The 15,525-nt window shown below is 41.2% G+C and overlaps 1 protein-coding gene across 1 annotated transcript in view; it reads left to right on the top strand.

Moving 5' to 3' along the window:
- SEMA6A (sema domain, transmembrane domain (TM), and cytoplasmic domain, (semaphorin) 6A) overlaps nucleotides 1–15,525 on the top strand; it is a gene marked incomplete at its 5' end in the record, with an annotated part of 37,703 nt that overhangs the window by 21,192 nt on the left and 986 nt on the right. Inside the window, one exon of the mRNA XM_010282581.1 lies at nucleotides 15,164–15,489. Within this exon, the coding sequence (XP_010280883.1) occupies nucleotides 15,164–15,489 (326 nt within the window). The remainder of the gene's footprint in view (nucleotides 1–15,163; nucleotides 15,490–15,525) is intronic.

Raw genomic sequence — 15,525 nt, 5'->3', positions numbered from 1 at the left:
CTTACATAAAAAGCCCCAGCTCATTTAGTCACAGATTTTCTGTAGTAACTTTCTGAAAGTGTAAGGATAGGAACAATTTTGACTGCAAAAGATAGGCAAGGATGAGGAAATCAAAATAATGGAGGGGGCATCTTCCAACCCACACCAAAGGCCTGTGTCACACCTAAAGAAAGGCCGGTACTACAGCACTGGCACTGACTGAAAATTTTCAGAAATAAAAATGTTTCTACATTTTGCTAACAGTACAGATTTCAGAGTTAACTAGCAGAAGTGGAAACACAAGTTGCAAGATTAGAACCAAGAGCCATTTGCTGTTCGGTAGCCAAAGAAAGACGTCGTTGGTGATTGATAGAAAAGGTTGTGTCGATATAAAACTCCTGGTTATGAAAACTATCAACAGAGCTTTTCTTTCTAAACGTCCCCAAGTTACTGGATCCCACAAATAAAAGAAGTGTAAAATAGAGCTCGTCAAATGTCAAATGTGGCTGCAGGAAACAGCAGGTATCCTTGACCTGTAACGTCAGGCTATCCGTTTCCAGGCTGCAATGAGCAGTAGAAGCCCATCTTACTAAAACAGGGGAAAACTGTCATTGCCCCAGGACCTTGATCTGCTTTTTTCAATAAAAGAGGCCACGTCTAATTTGTCAAGGCAGCTGCTCGGGGTTCGGGGCATTAGAGCTATTGTGTGATGGACTAGATCCCAGCTGCATCCCTCCACGGCCACCCGGTGAGGGCAGCTCGGCGGAGGAGCGCAGGCTGCCTGGCGCTCTGCTTTGACCCTTGCGGCGCTGACATATTTATCAAGAGCTGGGAATTCGCTGTAGGGGATGCTGGCCCCACGGGGCCACCGCTCTATCTGGAAATAGCAAAGCATAACTGGTGGACAGGGTGTTAAGTAACACCAAGTTTCATTTTCGTGGCGTTTGTGTTGGGTGGAGGGAGACATTGTGCCATACAAAGGCGCTGAGTTGGGAGGGCAACCTAGCTGTTTAGGTAAGAGATTTCGGAAACTGCTGTGAAATTTGAAGGGTTTAAGAGCTGAAAATCTAGTAGCTGCAAGGCACTTAAAGCACCTTTTGGTGTGAAGTTAATGCCAGTGTACAATTAAAATGTCAATATGCTCTTAAAGGTATTTGAATAATTCATTTTTCTGATACAGGATGTGCCTAGTTTCAATAATTGTATTAATTAATAGGTAAGATGTCCTGTAGTAATTTCACAACGACCTAAACATTGGCAGCCCTGGTTCAGAGCACTTTTAATATGATCTGCGGACTGTGAACTGTTTAATTACATGCCTCTTTACAAAACACCACCTGCATTCTTCTCATATAGCTAACCTTTTAGTGAATGGTATCAGCATCCCTTTCAGTATGTAGGAAATTTCCTGACTGACTCTCTTCCCTTTTTTCTTTGTTTTCTTTAAGACTGTAAAAAAGGCAAGCTTAATTCTTTTATGTCAGGATGGGCTGGTGCTTACTGATTAACATCATGCAGTTAATTAAAAAAAGGAAAAACCTGCAGAGGGCATAATTTAGATTTTGCAATGTTAATTTTATTGAACATTAAATACAGATAACAAATGTCGCTGCGTTTGGAAAGTAGTCGTTCCTGTGAATGTCCTTTGTTTAGTCAGGTGTTTAGGCAGGTGTTACTTGAAGCTCTTCAATAGTCATTTAGCGAGACACTATAGTCTCTGGTATCCGATTACTGTTGCTACGACTTTTGCTAGATTTTAATCACGTGTTCTAAGATTTTCTGTGCCAGTAGCTGAGAAGGAAGATAGGGAAAAATATGTTGTTATTCTCATCTTACAAAAAATAGTCTTAAGGACATTTTATTGAGAAGTTTTGAAGCAGCTACTGCAAATTTACCATTATATCAAAAACATGCAGCCTGACATCCCTGTGAGGGAAGAAGGACCTTCATTGGCCAAGCTGTAAGTTTTTGAAAAATCTCAGTCCCTCACACCCAGAAGAGACTTGTCACAGTTAGGCAACTAAATACACAGACAACTCCGTGTACGTTGAGCATCGGTGCTGTGACTGATAAGCACTTTAACCACCAGCTGATAGTCTGACAACTCTCCCTGCCCCAGCAGATCAGAGTAAGTCAGAGTCCCTGCTGAAGCAGATTTTAACAGCTCCATTGGCATTAGAAGAGCTTAGGGCAGTTTGCAGAGAAGTTGCTCGGGAAGCTTTAAGAGGCATTTCTGGCACAGCTGTACAACACAGCAAACATTTGGAAATGGCTAACAAGCATATTCATCACCAACTTCGTGTTGGCTGGGAAGAATACCTGTAATACTCTGAAATAGTGAGTCCCAGTGGATAGCCTCCAGACCAGTTCCAGCCTTCCAGGTCTACCAGAGTGGTTAGCACTGGATATTAAACTGTAGTTCTCCCACCAGCAACTGAAGATTGCCGTCTTCTGTGAAATAAAATCTTGGATGAAGGGGCAGCTTGATAGCATTGTCACAACTCGGCATAAAATAGGCAGTTCTTTCATATGCCCAACAAGGATTTTTTTAATTGGAAAATAACACCAGCTGCATGCTGTCAATAATATGCCATCTTGTTCATCCCCCATCCCATCTTACCCACAATTGTGACAGAAAATAAAGGAACATCTGTTAAAAAAAAAAGGGGGGGGAAGTAGGCACATTTTTAAAGCCCTACAAAGCTACTGTTATTCGCTCTCACGTTCTTGTAGAAAGAAACAAAGCGGGGGCAGGTTTTGAGAGCCCGAAAGATCTGCCATTACTGAACATACACAGTACCAGCACAGACAGGGCACTGAAGCATGCACAGAAACACCTCCTGAACAGCAGCACACCGAAGCCTTCATTAAAATAATTCCAAAAGCTTTTTGAGAAGCACATATTTTCCAGGTGTTTCCTTAGACTTTAAATCAGAAAACTATACTGAGTTCCTGTTTGGAAGCAAGCGAGGTGAGTGAGACAGAAGCCATAATGCTGGGTACACACTGAGTACCGCTTGTTTTTACAGAAGCTAACAGAAGTGGTCGTGTCGTGTGGTGCAGAAAAGGCTGCTGGTAGTTTCCTTGAGCCTGTGGTCAGCGCTGGAGAAATCTAATTCCTGCCACCAGCTTATAGCTCCCATCAGACCGTTCCAACAATTCTCCATGTGTATTCGTTGCTGAATAAGTCCCAACCAGAGGCTCCCAAAGGAGGGCACCGAGCAGGGGTGCCCTCTTGTCCCTTCTTCTGCCTGCACTCCCCACTGAACCTCTTGCATTCACCACAGAGGCTGCCCAGAGGTTTGGGCAATCCCAGCTCATAATAAAGAACATAAAGAGCACTGCTCTTTTTTTTTTTTTTTTTTTTTTACAGATAGCACCCAGCTTTATCTCTACAACACACTAGTCTCTATTCACTGTCTTAAAGAGGTCTCACAGTCCTGCAGCACTTTATATGCTTTTTGGCTAAATACGACCAAGCGACAGGCAATGCCCTGAGGCACTCATCCAGTAAGACCAATTAATTTTTCATACCCAGGGGGATTTGTATATCTCAGTGTGCAGTTCTCACTCACTGAACCACCAAACTAAATTACTAATATCAAATCAGTGGGTAGTTTCATATACCCAGCATCAAGACCTGGAAAGACAATACAGTTTATCTCTACTTGCTCACGGCAAGGCGAGTTGATAGCATCAGCTGTGCTTCCCCCAAAGGTTTGGTTTCACCTATACTGTGTTTAGAAAGGAGGAAAGAGAATAAATATATTTCACCGAGAGAAAAGAGATTGTGATAAAATTTGTTAGGGTCCCAACGCTAGGAAAAAAAACCTGTCACATGGAAATTTGTATATCTGTAGATCAGTAAATAAATATATGTGGAGAACTAGTCTGCAGATACGAAAGAAGCCAGTTGTGTTCCTTGTTACAGCACCTACCTTCACGTTGATTAACAAGCTGTGCAAGCTGCCTGCCTTACCGGCAGCAGTGGAAAATACTGGCATAAAGAGCGAGCATGAGCAGAAACTGAACAAACACTATGGTAGATCCAGGAAACGGAGATTTTATCCAGTACCAGAACTGAGTGGATGGCTGGTGGAGTAGTGGTATTGCAGAAACACTGCTGTTTGTGAGATGTGTGATAAAGCAAGTACACAGGTATGTCTGCCTGGCCTGCAGCTGGACAGCCAAGAGGGTGTCTGGATGGGCTGTGAGCGTATGTTGGAGAAGACACTGGTTTGCACACACTACTGTGGTTAGATTGCTGCTGGCCCCCCAGGGCAGCTTTCTTGGAGCTGGGGCAGGTATCTGCTTGCCAAAGTATGTCCTCTGAGATGAAGCTACAGGTTCACCTCATCCAGGGAAGCAGACTGGCCATAGTAACCACTGAGCATGTTAAAAAAATGCACAGACAGGAAACATCGATGACATTATGGCATTAGAGTGTAAATGTACATGCAGTGCCCGCACGCTGGGGAGGTGATTAGGTAAAAAAATGTGGAGAACTGTAAATTCGACAGACAGAAAAATGCATGAAAGAAGCCACCACTGGAGATACAGAAAATGAAGTATGCGAGAGAGAGAGAGAGAGAGAATAGCAGCACCAGGACAAGAAGTCCGTCAGGGAAATACGGTCTTTTACCTCAGGATGTGGCTGGAGTAACCCTGCTTGCTTTGCTAGAGATACTGCGGTTTCAGGTGAATGGAACTGAGAGGAAAGAAGGCTTTTGATATTTATGTTGGAAGAGTAGTGAGATACAGAAAAGGCACTAGCGGTAAAATTAGTCTTGCTGACTGTTATGGCCAGTGTTTCAAACTCATTGCAATTCCTCAGTCCCTTAATGTATGCAAAGGCAGATGAGGCTATGGGACTGCAATACGGAGGGAAATGATAAACGTAACATCAGACACGTACAAGATGTATAAGCTATTTTCTGCCTGTAGCACCAGCCCTACAAATATTTCTAGAAGCAGCAGTCTTCTCTTTTACTGATCACTGGGGGCATTTTATAATTCTTAAGGCCAGGTCTTTTGACTATACCTGCAGTGTTCATGAGTTTAGGAGAAATTAAGAGTTAATCCACAGCATTTGCTTTCTGTCACAAAATATACAGTGCTGGCGTTTTAATGACAGAAGAGGTTTCGTCCTTCCTCTGTGTAAGAGTAGACCTAATGTGGGAATGTGGGGTCTAGCCATGTTCCTGAAGTGCACCAGCAACGCAGCTGTGGGCAGAAGGACTCTCTCCAAGAAATGCAGTCTATGTGTATGAGCAAACATTGTTGGCTTGGTCACATAGTTGTTCAGCAGTTTAGTAGTCTTTTCCAGGGGCCTCAGGGAATAGGATATACAGGGTACTGTCTTATTATTAAAATGTCTTAGATGTTGAATAGATGGCTGCTTTGTTACTTCAGCTGTGATGTGTTCAGTCGCACTAGTACTTCAAAACTAGCATTTCCATTTTTTGTCTTTAACGAAGACTGGAGCTGATGAGGTAACAATTTTTGCTTTTAGGTCGTATGCAGTGTTTGAAATTTAACCCCAGTTCTTCCATAAGGCTGCTTTGAGCTGAAGCCTGCTAAGCAGAGCTGCTTATGTTGACATTCGGCAAACTTCACTTTTCCCTGTTGTGCAGAAAGGCCATAGTTCAAAACAGGCTGTAAAAAAGGAGAGGAAAAGCCACAGAATTTCTCAGTGACAGCTTCTCTTTCCTTGACACTGTTCATAAAAACTGCTTCCAGAAAGGCTTTGGGCTGCCCAGAATACATAATGCCCACAGCAGGGGAAAAAAAAAAATACAGCATTTGTTCTGCGCCATCAGAGGAGCTCCATGCAGTGAAAAGGGAACTGTGAAGATGAGAGATTCACTTTGCAGGCTACAACAACTTCTCTGGAGCCCTGAAATCATGCATATTCAGCCAAACATATGTAAATCTGGTTTAACCCAGCTGTGAAAGATCCCCTGAAGTAAACTAATAAAGAGCATCTGGATATGTTTAAGCTCATCCCAGGCATAGTAGAAAGGTCCCAGAATGTGCACTGAGCTGTTTTTACGTCATTAGAGGAAATGCAGCAGACTTTAAAGGAAACTTGTGTTTTAAGATGCAAAGCAGCATAAAGTTTGCCTCTGCTGAGACAAGCTACAAAAGAATTAATTTTCCTTGACATTTGGATTTTATACATCTTGTTTTAACTACTGTGAATGCCTGTGTTTTACTTTTTTTAAGGAACTGCTATGTCTGCTTATTCCCCATGACACAGAGGCATCTAAAATTATCATTGCTCACTGGGAAAGGGTGAGAGATGAAGGAAAGTACTGAAATCAGGAAAGTTCAAAATGATCTGCAACTGCATACCACCTGCCAGTGGGGGGAAAGGATGTCAAGCACTTTCTAGTGCAAAAACTGGCCTTGAGCTTATCCACTGGGGCAAATAAAATTGGTCTGGCTTCAGGACTGTAATGACTTTCATCATTATATTATAGATCTAGGAGATTGTGTATCTCAAACCTTCTCCCATACCTCCAAACTTAATAAACTGGTTTATCTACAGAGATACTGCTTAGAAGTAACACAATTAAAAAACCTCTAAGAGCTTGCTATTCTAGTCTTTTTCAGGTCTGCTTCCCCTTCATTTCAGTGGGGTGGGATTTGTCTGAGCGTGAATTTGCTGGTTCAGATCTTGTAATTTCCAGCTATAGTAATCCCTTTCAAAAAAGAACTGCTTGTTTCTAATTTCTCAAAATTCACAAATGTGGCTATGTTGTAGGTTTTGTGTGGCTGCTGTGGCATGCAGAAAAATTGGATTGGAGGTTCATAATTGAACTACAAATAGATAATTTAAATCCATTCTGAAAAAGTTACTTCAAGACTCATGGGTTATCTCATATGGACTTGGTGGAGTCATTTCTCTCACTTTCTTGCTTAATTTTTCTAGCTTAAAAAAAAAAACAAGAATGAAAGTTCTCCATTTTCCCATGGAGAGCAAAGCCACTTGTTGATCTCCCCTCTTTTAGTAAGTTGCAACCATCTTTTTCTATAGAGACTCATGTCAACAGTCATTCATCAAAAATGGAGAGAAGTGATATAATTTGGACCAGCTGAAAGGAGAAATAAAACCACACTTAGAGATCAATAGTTGAACCTCTTCTGGAGGGATTGCTTCCGAAATAGGTCTGATTAAGGGCTAGAAAGCCCTGACAGAGGTCAATGTAGCTGATCTGATTGTTTAGATCCTTTTCAAGGCTTTTTTACATCTTAGTTCAGGCATGTTATATATTGATTTTCTTTTCATAGTTCTGAAGTATGATTTCTCCTTATACCTCTAATGATCCCCAGGCCTCTTGTGACTGAAGGCTTTTTCTTTACCAAATTCATTCTTCCCTCCAAGCGCATGCATCCACTTTATGTTTGCTGGGTATCTCAGACTGCTGGCTTGGGCAATTGGCTTTGAGAGCCTTAGGGTGGAATCTGGGGGGAGATGGATCGCTCTATGGATCACTCTTCTCAGCACGGTCATGCAAAACATACCATTGCAGACCTTTACAAATCAACAATACAGCTTTACGGCGAGGGGAGGGGGAAAAAAGCATTTGCCAGCAGCTTTAACTGTGGATGTTTGAGCAGCTTTTTTTCTAGCTGGTGACATCAACAGTCCAGAAAAACAGATACTGGCTAGAATTGTACTGGGTCAGCATAACAAGTCCTTGCAGCCAGAAGGAAGATGAAGGAAAAAGCTTACTTACTGTTTTCAACAAAGCTGTTCCAATAAAGTGGCAAACATCAAATCATTGGGATTATAATGTGGTTGGTTTATGTCAAACCTTGAAATCTATTCTTTCAAGAAAAACATGAAATAAGATCTCAGAAATGCATGGTAGATTCTGGTCACTCTTGAACTTGCTATCACTTTAAATCCGGGTGTCCAGTCTAAATTCATATGAATTTTTTTTATGCCTATTGCTGGTTAAAAAGGAGCAAGAAAGCTTGTTAATACCTGCAGGGATTTTCCAGGCTGAAATAGTCTTTTAGCAGCATGAGACTGCCTGTAAACACAGTTCTAACACCTGGAGACACATGTTGAAAACCTACTCAGTGGTATTTAAAAAAGATATTCTGAAGCCCATAAAAACCTCCATTTGTAATGAGTCTATACCAGCGTTTCTTGCAACTCTAAGCAGAAGGAGACGTACATCAGACAGAGAAGTTTGCACCGAAGAATAAAATTAACTGCAAGGTTTTCCCCTTAAGTAACAACAGTAAAGAAATCATTGTGCATTTCTGGAACAATAACTTGTTCTGTGGAACGTCTCAAGTGATTTTGTAGGTGTTAGAGGTGGAAGTGGGCTCATTCCCATTTAGCTAGAGAGGTGAAGTTTAAGACAGCAATGACACTCACTCCCTGACTGCTGTTAATGTGAGGTCTAGACATAAATGTTACCGTATGCCCTGATAGTTATTCCCCCACTTCTCTGCCAAAACATCATTCTTCATTTCCCACTTTGGTGTTTCAGTTTCATGTGTGCCACCATTTTGGGTTATTTCTTTACCATCTGTTGCAAGCAACTTTGGAAAGCTAGACAGTGACCGCTCCCTGCAGAGGTGATCACAGAGCATTCTTGGTGCACATGGCATGTGGTCATCTCATTGCCCAGGATACACCTCTTGTGTCCCTAAATCACTTCGGGGACAGAGGTGTCTTTGTCTCCACACTACAGCTAACTGTAGTGCTGAAACTGAAAGGCATTATTTTTGGTGACAGGTAACTAGGTTATTCACACACGGGAACCTGTAGTTATGGGGCCAAGTACGGCTCTCTGACCTGTGAGTTATTCTCACTGACTTCAGCTTGGTTGTGAAAGAAGGCAGCATCCAGACTATTGTATCACTAAAACAGCCTCACATTAAGCTATTCAAACTGGGAAGTCTTGTGTTGTTTGTTTTCATTCATCAAGCAGTCGTGAGGGTTATAAGCTGGAATTTCAGTTTGTGCGCAGTGCAGAGTGTACACCAGAACCTAAATTTAGAGGAATGTGACTGTGGGGCTCTTCTTGATGTTCTGCCATCCCTGTCCCTGATCACAGATGAGACAACGAAATTTAGGCTTCATCATGGGATGTTTCTTTTTATACTGTACATGCTAAAAGGACAAAGCTCTTTTGCTGAGCCTCTGGAGGTGAGGTCTCCTTTCTAGAGATGCCCGCTATTGCTGTTCTCCTGAGACAGACACCTTACTTCAGATCTCTTTCCAGGTAGACCTTTGATCAGTACTTTTCAGTTGCAGCTTTTCAGCAGGTTTTAGCTCACTTTCATTTGCTTCTGAGAAAATAAGTCAAAGACTTTACAGAAGTTAAAGACTTTACAGAATTCAGAGAGTACCATCATACTTAATGTTCCCCTATAAAAAGTAAGCCATTTATCCTGTCAAGAAAGGAGGTTTGTCTGGTTTAGTGCAATTTATTCTTGGCAAATTTGCTTTGGCTTTTTTTTTTTTATATAATTACTTTATCATCCTTTGGATGCTCATAAAATTGTTTAATGACTTGTTCTAGTGTCATTCCCATTCTAAAAACTGCATTGGCAGGTCTGTCTTTTGTTAGGTCCTCCCTCTGGCTCATCTCAAAGGCAGGTAACATGCTTGTCCTTTTCCAGAGCTCTTGATGCTCATACTTCCTCCAGCGTTCTCCAAGATACTACACAGTGTCTAGAAATTGCTTTGGCTAGCTCCTTAAGCAGTCAGGGATGAATTCCTTTAGACAACTTGAAAACATCTACGCTGTCTAAATATTTTTACCTCTTTTTCTCTGTTCTGGTCGACACTTATTCCCTGACTTTGTTTCATTTCTGATCACAGATCAGAGTGGGGATTTCTTCACTGAAAAGCGAAACAGGAAAATGAGCAAATGCTTCAGTCTCCATGTCTTTCCTTATCTGTCCTCCCTTATTGAAGTTTGTTGTACTGATGATACTCATTATTCTTATTTGGTTATGCTCATGCCATGTGTTCTTTAGAATGATGTATTTCTTTGTGATTATTTCATCCTAATTACATTTCTGCCCTCGGAAGTTCTTTCCTGTTAGAATTAGAAGGAGCATAACATGCCCAGAATAGCTTAATCAGCATTTTAATACAATAATACTTTCATCACTGTGCACGTCTTGATTTTTAACTTGCTTTTTGTCAGATTAGGTACAGTCCTAACCTTTGAATACTTCTGTTAATTGGTGAAAAGAAGAAGCTGCTTCTTCTTCCTGCTTACAATGATCTAGTATACAGTAGATCTATATCATTGTATCATCTCTGGTCTTTTCTTTTCACTCTTGTTTTCACCCAGAGGCATTCAACAAACCTGCTTCTTACTTTTTCCAGAACTTCAGAAAAAGTATATGTATTATGGACATAAAATTTAACTTCTTGCTTTTTCCCCGAAAAGCTTTTTTTCCCCAACTACCTTTAGTGAACAAACTAGATCAATACTCTACTCATGTGACTTATCCAAGCACTAGCTCAATTCAGAATTGAAACACTTTGAAGATTTGGAAACATTTTTCTTAATGTGCTCTTAACCAGTCAACCAGCCAACCCTGTGTACCTTACCTGCAAGCTCTGCTGCAAGAAAGAATGAATTATGTATCGCAGAATAATACAATACCATATCAGGTCTTCCCTCTCATTAGATGAATGAGGTGATTTTGCACATTCAAGACTGTTACAGTACAGGGCATACTGACTGAGAAAATGAATGTTGATGTTAGGAGATGCAGACAAAAGAACAAGGGATGAAATTACAGAAAGTTAGTCGAGGAAGAAGGATCAGATTGTCTACAGGAATCAGAATGGCCATGAAAAGTGGAGGCTATCAGGTGACTAGCCTGGCTCTTTTAGTAGCCAGAAATAATAGTAGATCACATGTGGGAAGACGCTGAAGTTGTAAGGCAAGTTGTAATTTTCAAGGGACAGAACTTGGCTTAACTGGAAGACTTCAGGGAGGTAGATAAGTGTCAGCATGTTTGTAGCATTAGCAACATGTAAGATCTGATAGCTGAAGCTGCAGATATTTAATCATCTCGTCTATGTCTTTAAAGCTTTTTGACTTTTACTACTATTTTTACCATCAGACCTCTCCCAAGTATAATGTTAATACAGGTAATTCTGTCATCAGTATCCCTTTACAAAGAATAGCTGGTTATTATCCATGGTGCTACATCTCCACGTAGAAAAAACATGTAGAAATCAGTCAAGAGTATGGATGAGCAGTTCAGACCACATAAAATGAAATATGCGATGCATTTTCACATTTGGAAAGGACATATTGCAAACTGAAAAGTGCTAGACATAATATTTTAAAAGTAAAAGTATTTAATTTAGACTAATTTTCTTATTATTAAATATGAGATTAAAAAATATAGTGATATTTCTATTAATCATATTTTAAAGTCTGGTTCCATAGCATTTTATGCAGCCCAGTCAGTTCTCCAGTACATATGTCTTAGGGGGATGTCAGATAATATGTAGCTTTAAGACTTTTAAACAGCAGATATTTCCTCAATGCTGGGAGTCCTAATACTTTACTTGACTCTCAAAAATGTAGGCCCTACATTTTTCTCATTATTTTCTCCATTTATTTTAATTCTTTGAATAATGAGCGCTAGTGAATGATGCTGGACTGAGCCTTGGGGACTGCAGTGATAGGTAAAAGCCCACACAATGCAGTCTGTAAAGTGGCATGGACACTGTCCCGTTTGCTTTGAAACTGGCTTGTTTTGAGAGCATAGTTGGGATCACACATTTGCTTATTCAGCCCAGTCTGTGAAGGCAGTTACTACTAATGCTAGGGGCTTGAGATGCTGATTGACAACGACTGCAATTATCAGCCTATTTCATATTAGATTTTCCCCCTGTGGTCATGACAGTAGAATGCAGAACATTCCTCATACTTTTTCATTACTTAATTGTATCTATTCCATGAACATTAATGCAGGGTCAAATCTTGCCCATCTTATTTCATTTAAGTTAAAGTTGCTATGATTGCTTGTGTACCTAAAGATGCATGGATGTGATCCATGATAGAAAATAAACTATATCATTAACTTGACATTGTGTCCAGAGAAGATCTACCTGCCTAGAGCAAAGCCACTAAGGTTAAATATCCTTTAACTCTAGTATAGAAATCAGAGGAACTAGCTGGACTCAGGCTGTTTTAAGACTCTCATAAATTTGTGCTAATAAAACACTTGCAGCGTGAGTGACATCGTTTCAGCGACCCAATTCTTGAACTCACATGGTCACTCAATCTGAACTGTGCAGTAATTTTGTAACGTGGGTTGTAATGATTGGGTATCTATTGGTAAGGTAAAACTGAAGATTTCTTGTTGCTTTTGTATGCAGTGATGCAGGGTTGTGCTTAAGGCTATCATTCACAGAGTAAGACTTTTACCCTAAAGCAGGAGGCTGAGGGTGGAGAAAAACCTCACTTAGCCAGTAGGAAATGTCAGGCGTGGACGCAAGCTTGAAGCCATTCCCTCACACCCTATTACTGGACACCTGACAGAGAAATCAGCACTTCCCCCTCCACTCCCCATCATGACGAGGATTTAGATAGCAATGAGGTCTCCTCTAAGCTGAACAAACGAAGTATCTTCGTCTGCTCCTTCTCAGTCATGCCCGCTAGTCTTTTCACTTTGCCGCCTTCCTTTGGACACATTCTAGTATTTTTGTACGGTTGGCCCTTTTGGCCACAAGGGCACATGGTTGACTCATACTGCGCTTATGATCAACCACCAGATCCCTTTCTGTGGGGCTGCACTCCAGCCTCTTGTCCCACAGCCTATATATAAGAGGATATTAAGTTAGTAAGGCATGATTTTCCCTTCATGAACCCATGCTGACTTTGACTGTAGGAGCTTACACCCTTAGGTAGGCACTGAGCAGGGATTTTGAGTCTTTTTCATGCAAGAAGCTTAGGACTTAGGTGCTCAAAGGGGCATATCCCTGAGAAGTTTGTGCATGGAAGGTGTGCATGAAATTAGGCTTTTTAAGTTGAAGTTTTTCTTAACTGCATGCCCAGCAGTGCGTTTCTGAATTCGACTTAACACTTACATGACCATCCTTCCCACTCATTTAAGACTTTCTATTTCTGATTCTCCAATTAATGACCACAGACAGTTTTACAAGCGTAAATAAATTTGGTCTCAAAGTGGTGCAGAGTATAGCATGTAAATATCATCAGGTGAATGTCCACAGAAGACCAATACCTGTGCAGTGAAATGTAGTTACTGTTGACTGTGCTGTAACCACTGGACGGTGCTTCCATCTGTATACAGCAATTTTGTATGTGGATTTAAATTACCAAACTAGGTTCTACCACCACTTATTAAGTGCTGATGACAAAGAATAGAAGAATCTTAAAAAGCTACTGGGCTTTAAAAGAGGGTTCTCTTAGACACACTTAATTTGAAGATTGTTTCTAATTATATATTGTTTTCTGAGATTTGCTTTCCTCCCCTTACTTTTTAAAGACATTTATATGAATGCAGGATCTTATTTTCTTAAGTGATCATCCATTCTTGCTATTTATTCTCCTCCTGAAATCATAATCCTCTATTTGTCACAGCACAATAATTTATGTGACAACCAGCTCTGACGTCACACACAAGGGCTTATGATTTCAAGAGCTGTTTTTCTTTTAAAGTTCCTATCTTGTAAGCAAATATCCCTTGTCCACCTAAACGCTGCAATTAAATGGGGACAGAAAAATATATGCCATAGAAGCAATACTGTATCTAGCCAGAATACTTATCAAAGGTTTCTGTGAGAGAGTGGCAACTTTTAAATGCTCTTTTAACATAGTTTGCTGAGGAGTATTTTGCATTTGGTTCTAATTCTGGGCCACTAATAATAACTTCCGTGCCAAATACATGAAAAGACATTATGCTAGAGAGAGTTGATTTATGACATGAAAGTTTTCTATCTTCACAAAGTCTCAGGAGAGCCTTGGAGATACATTTTCTGTCTTCCTGTCTCTCCTGTAATAAGGACAAGGATTACATTTCCTTAGAGCATACGGATCTTTTAATGCCCTGCCACTTGGACCCTCTCTGGAAGAAAGAGGTGGGAGAGATGTTCCTTCAGCTCCTTGTCAGGCTGTGGCTCCTCCTTGTTAAGCACTAAGAACAAAACCAGAAATGAAAAAAGAAAACAAACTAGAGTCTCTGTGCTTGTGTTTCATTAGTGCTGCTGGCTTGGTGCCCAACTATGTCAGAAAAAACTACTTTCTTCAGAAATTCAGGTTATTGATTAATGCTCTGTTAGGGAATTCAGATGGAGGAGGCACAACTCTGCCAAAGATGTCTTCTCTGACAGCGGGCGCTTGGAGAGCCAAGTAAGATTTGACAGTGATCCCTGACCACAGTACAGGACCACAAGATGAGGCCCTCAGGGTCAAGGGCTTTCAGATAAGAAAGCATAGGCTTCAGCACAGAGGTCAACCTATTTATGTGTTCAGAACAAGAGAGAGCTTTTAAAATTAAAATAACAGGGACGGTCATCTAGCAGGCTCAATACATTTCAACACTGTGCTGTGTCTTTCATAGTTATTTAAGCAACCTCCTGAAGCTCAGGCATGTGACACTGACTTTGAAAACACATGACAAAGATAACAGAATGACAAGCAGAAAAAGAACCCTTAAACAATGTGGGATGCACTACTCTGGTGTTTGCAGACCTTCTGTCTCCTCTCCTCCTTTTAAAGGTTTTTCAATGTGAATGGTTTACTGTAGTAAAAATAAGATGATATTAGCTGAGGAGAGATCGGATGGAGGGAGGGGAGGAATGTGCAGGATGTCAGAGGAGGAGAAATAATAGCTCTGACCTGCTGAAGTCAGTGTGAGTTGCCCAGGGCCAGGATTTCAAACTGATTGCACTTGCCCTGCAAGTGAATTCTCTCTCCCTTCCTGACCTTTGTAGTCTTCAACTCCAGATCTCAAAGCTGTACTGAAAGCCCAAGGCTGCACATACAAGATGTAGCTGGCAGGTACAGTATGTCTCCAAATTTGGGCAAGCTGATCAAAAATCACCTTGTGAAACACAAACCAACCTCCCAGAGCGTGCCTTTGAACAAAGTAGTTAATGATAAGTAGCTTTTCCCCATCCTTAGTTTGCTTAACCACTGTATGCTGTTTATTGCAGGAGTGATTCGTGAGAGTTACCTGAAGGGTCATGATCAGCTGGTGCCGGTCACCCTGTTGGCCATTGCTGTTATCCTTGCTTTTGTCATGGGGGCCGTCTTTTCGGGAATCATAGTGTACTGCATCTGCGACCATCGCCGCAGAGACGTGGCTGTTGTGCAGAGGAAGGAGAAGGAGCTGACCCACTCCCGCCGCGGCTCCATGAGCAGTGTTACCAAGCTCAGTGGCCTCTTTGGAGATGCTCAATCCAAGGAGCCAAAGCCTGAAGCTATCCTCACGCCTCTGATGCACAATGGCAAGCTGGCGACCCCAGGCAGCACTGCCAAGATGCTAATCAAAGCTGACCAGCACCATCTGGACCTG

The sequence above is a fragment of the Phaethon lepturus genome, unplaced genomic scaffold, assembly GCF_000687285.1.
Source record: "Phaethon lepturus isolate BGI_N335 unplaced genomic scaffold, ASM68728v1 scaffold41772, whole genome shotgun sequence".
In the NCBI taxonomy this organism is placed as follows: domain Eukaryota; kingdom Metazoa; phylum Chordata; class Aves; order Phaethontiformes; family Phaethontidae; genus Phaethon; species Phaethon lepturus.
This window is presented reverse-complemented; position numbering and strand designations above follow the sequence as displayed.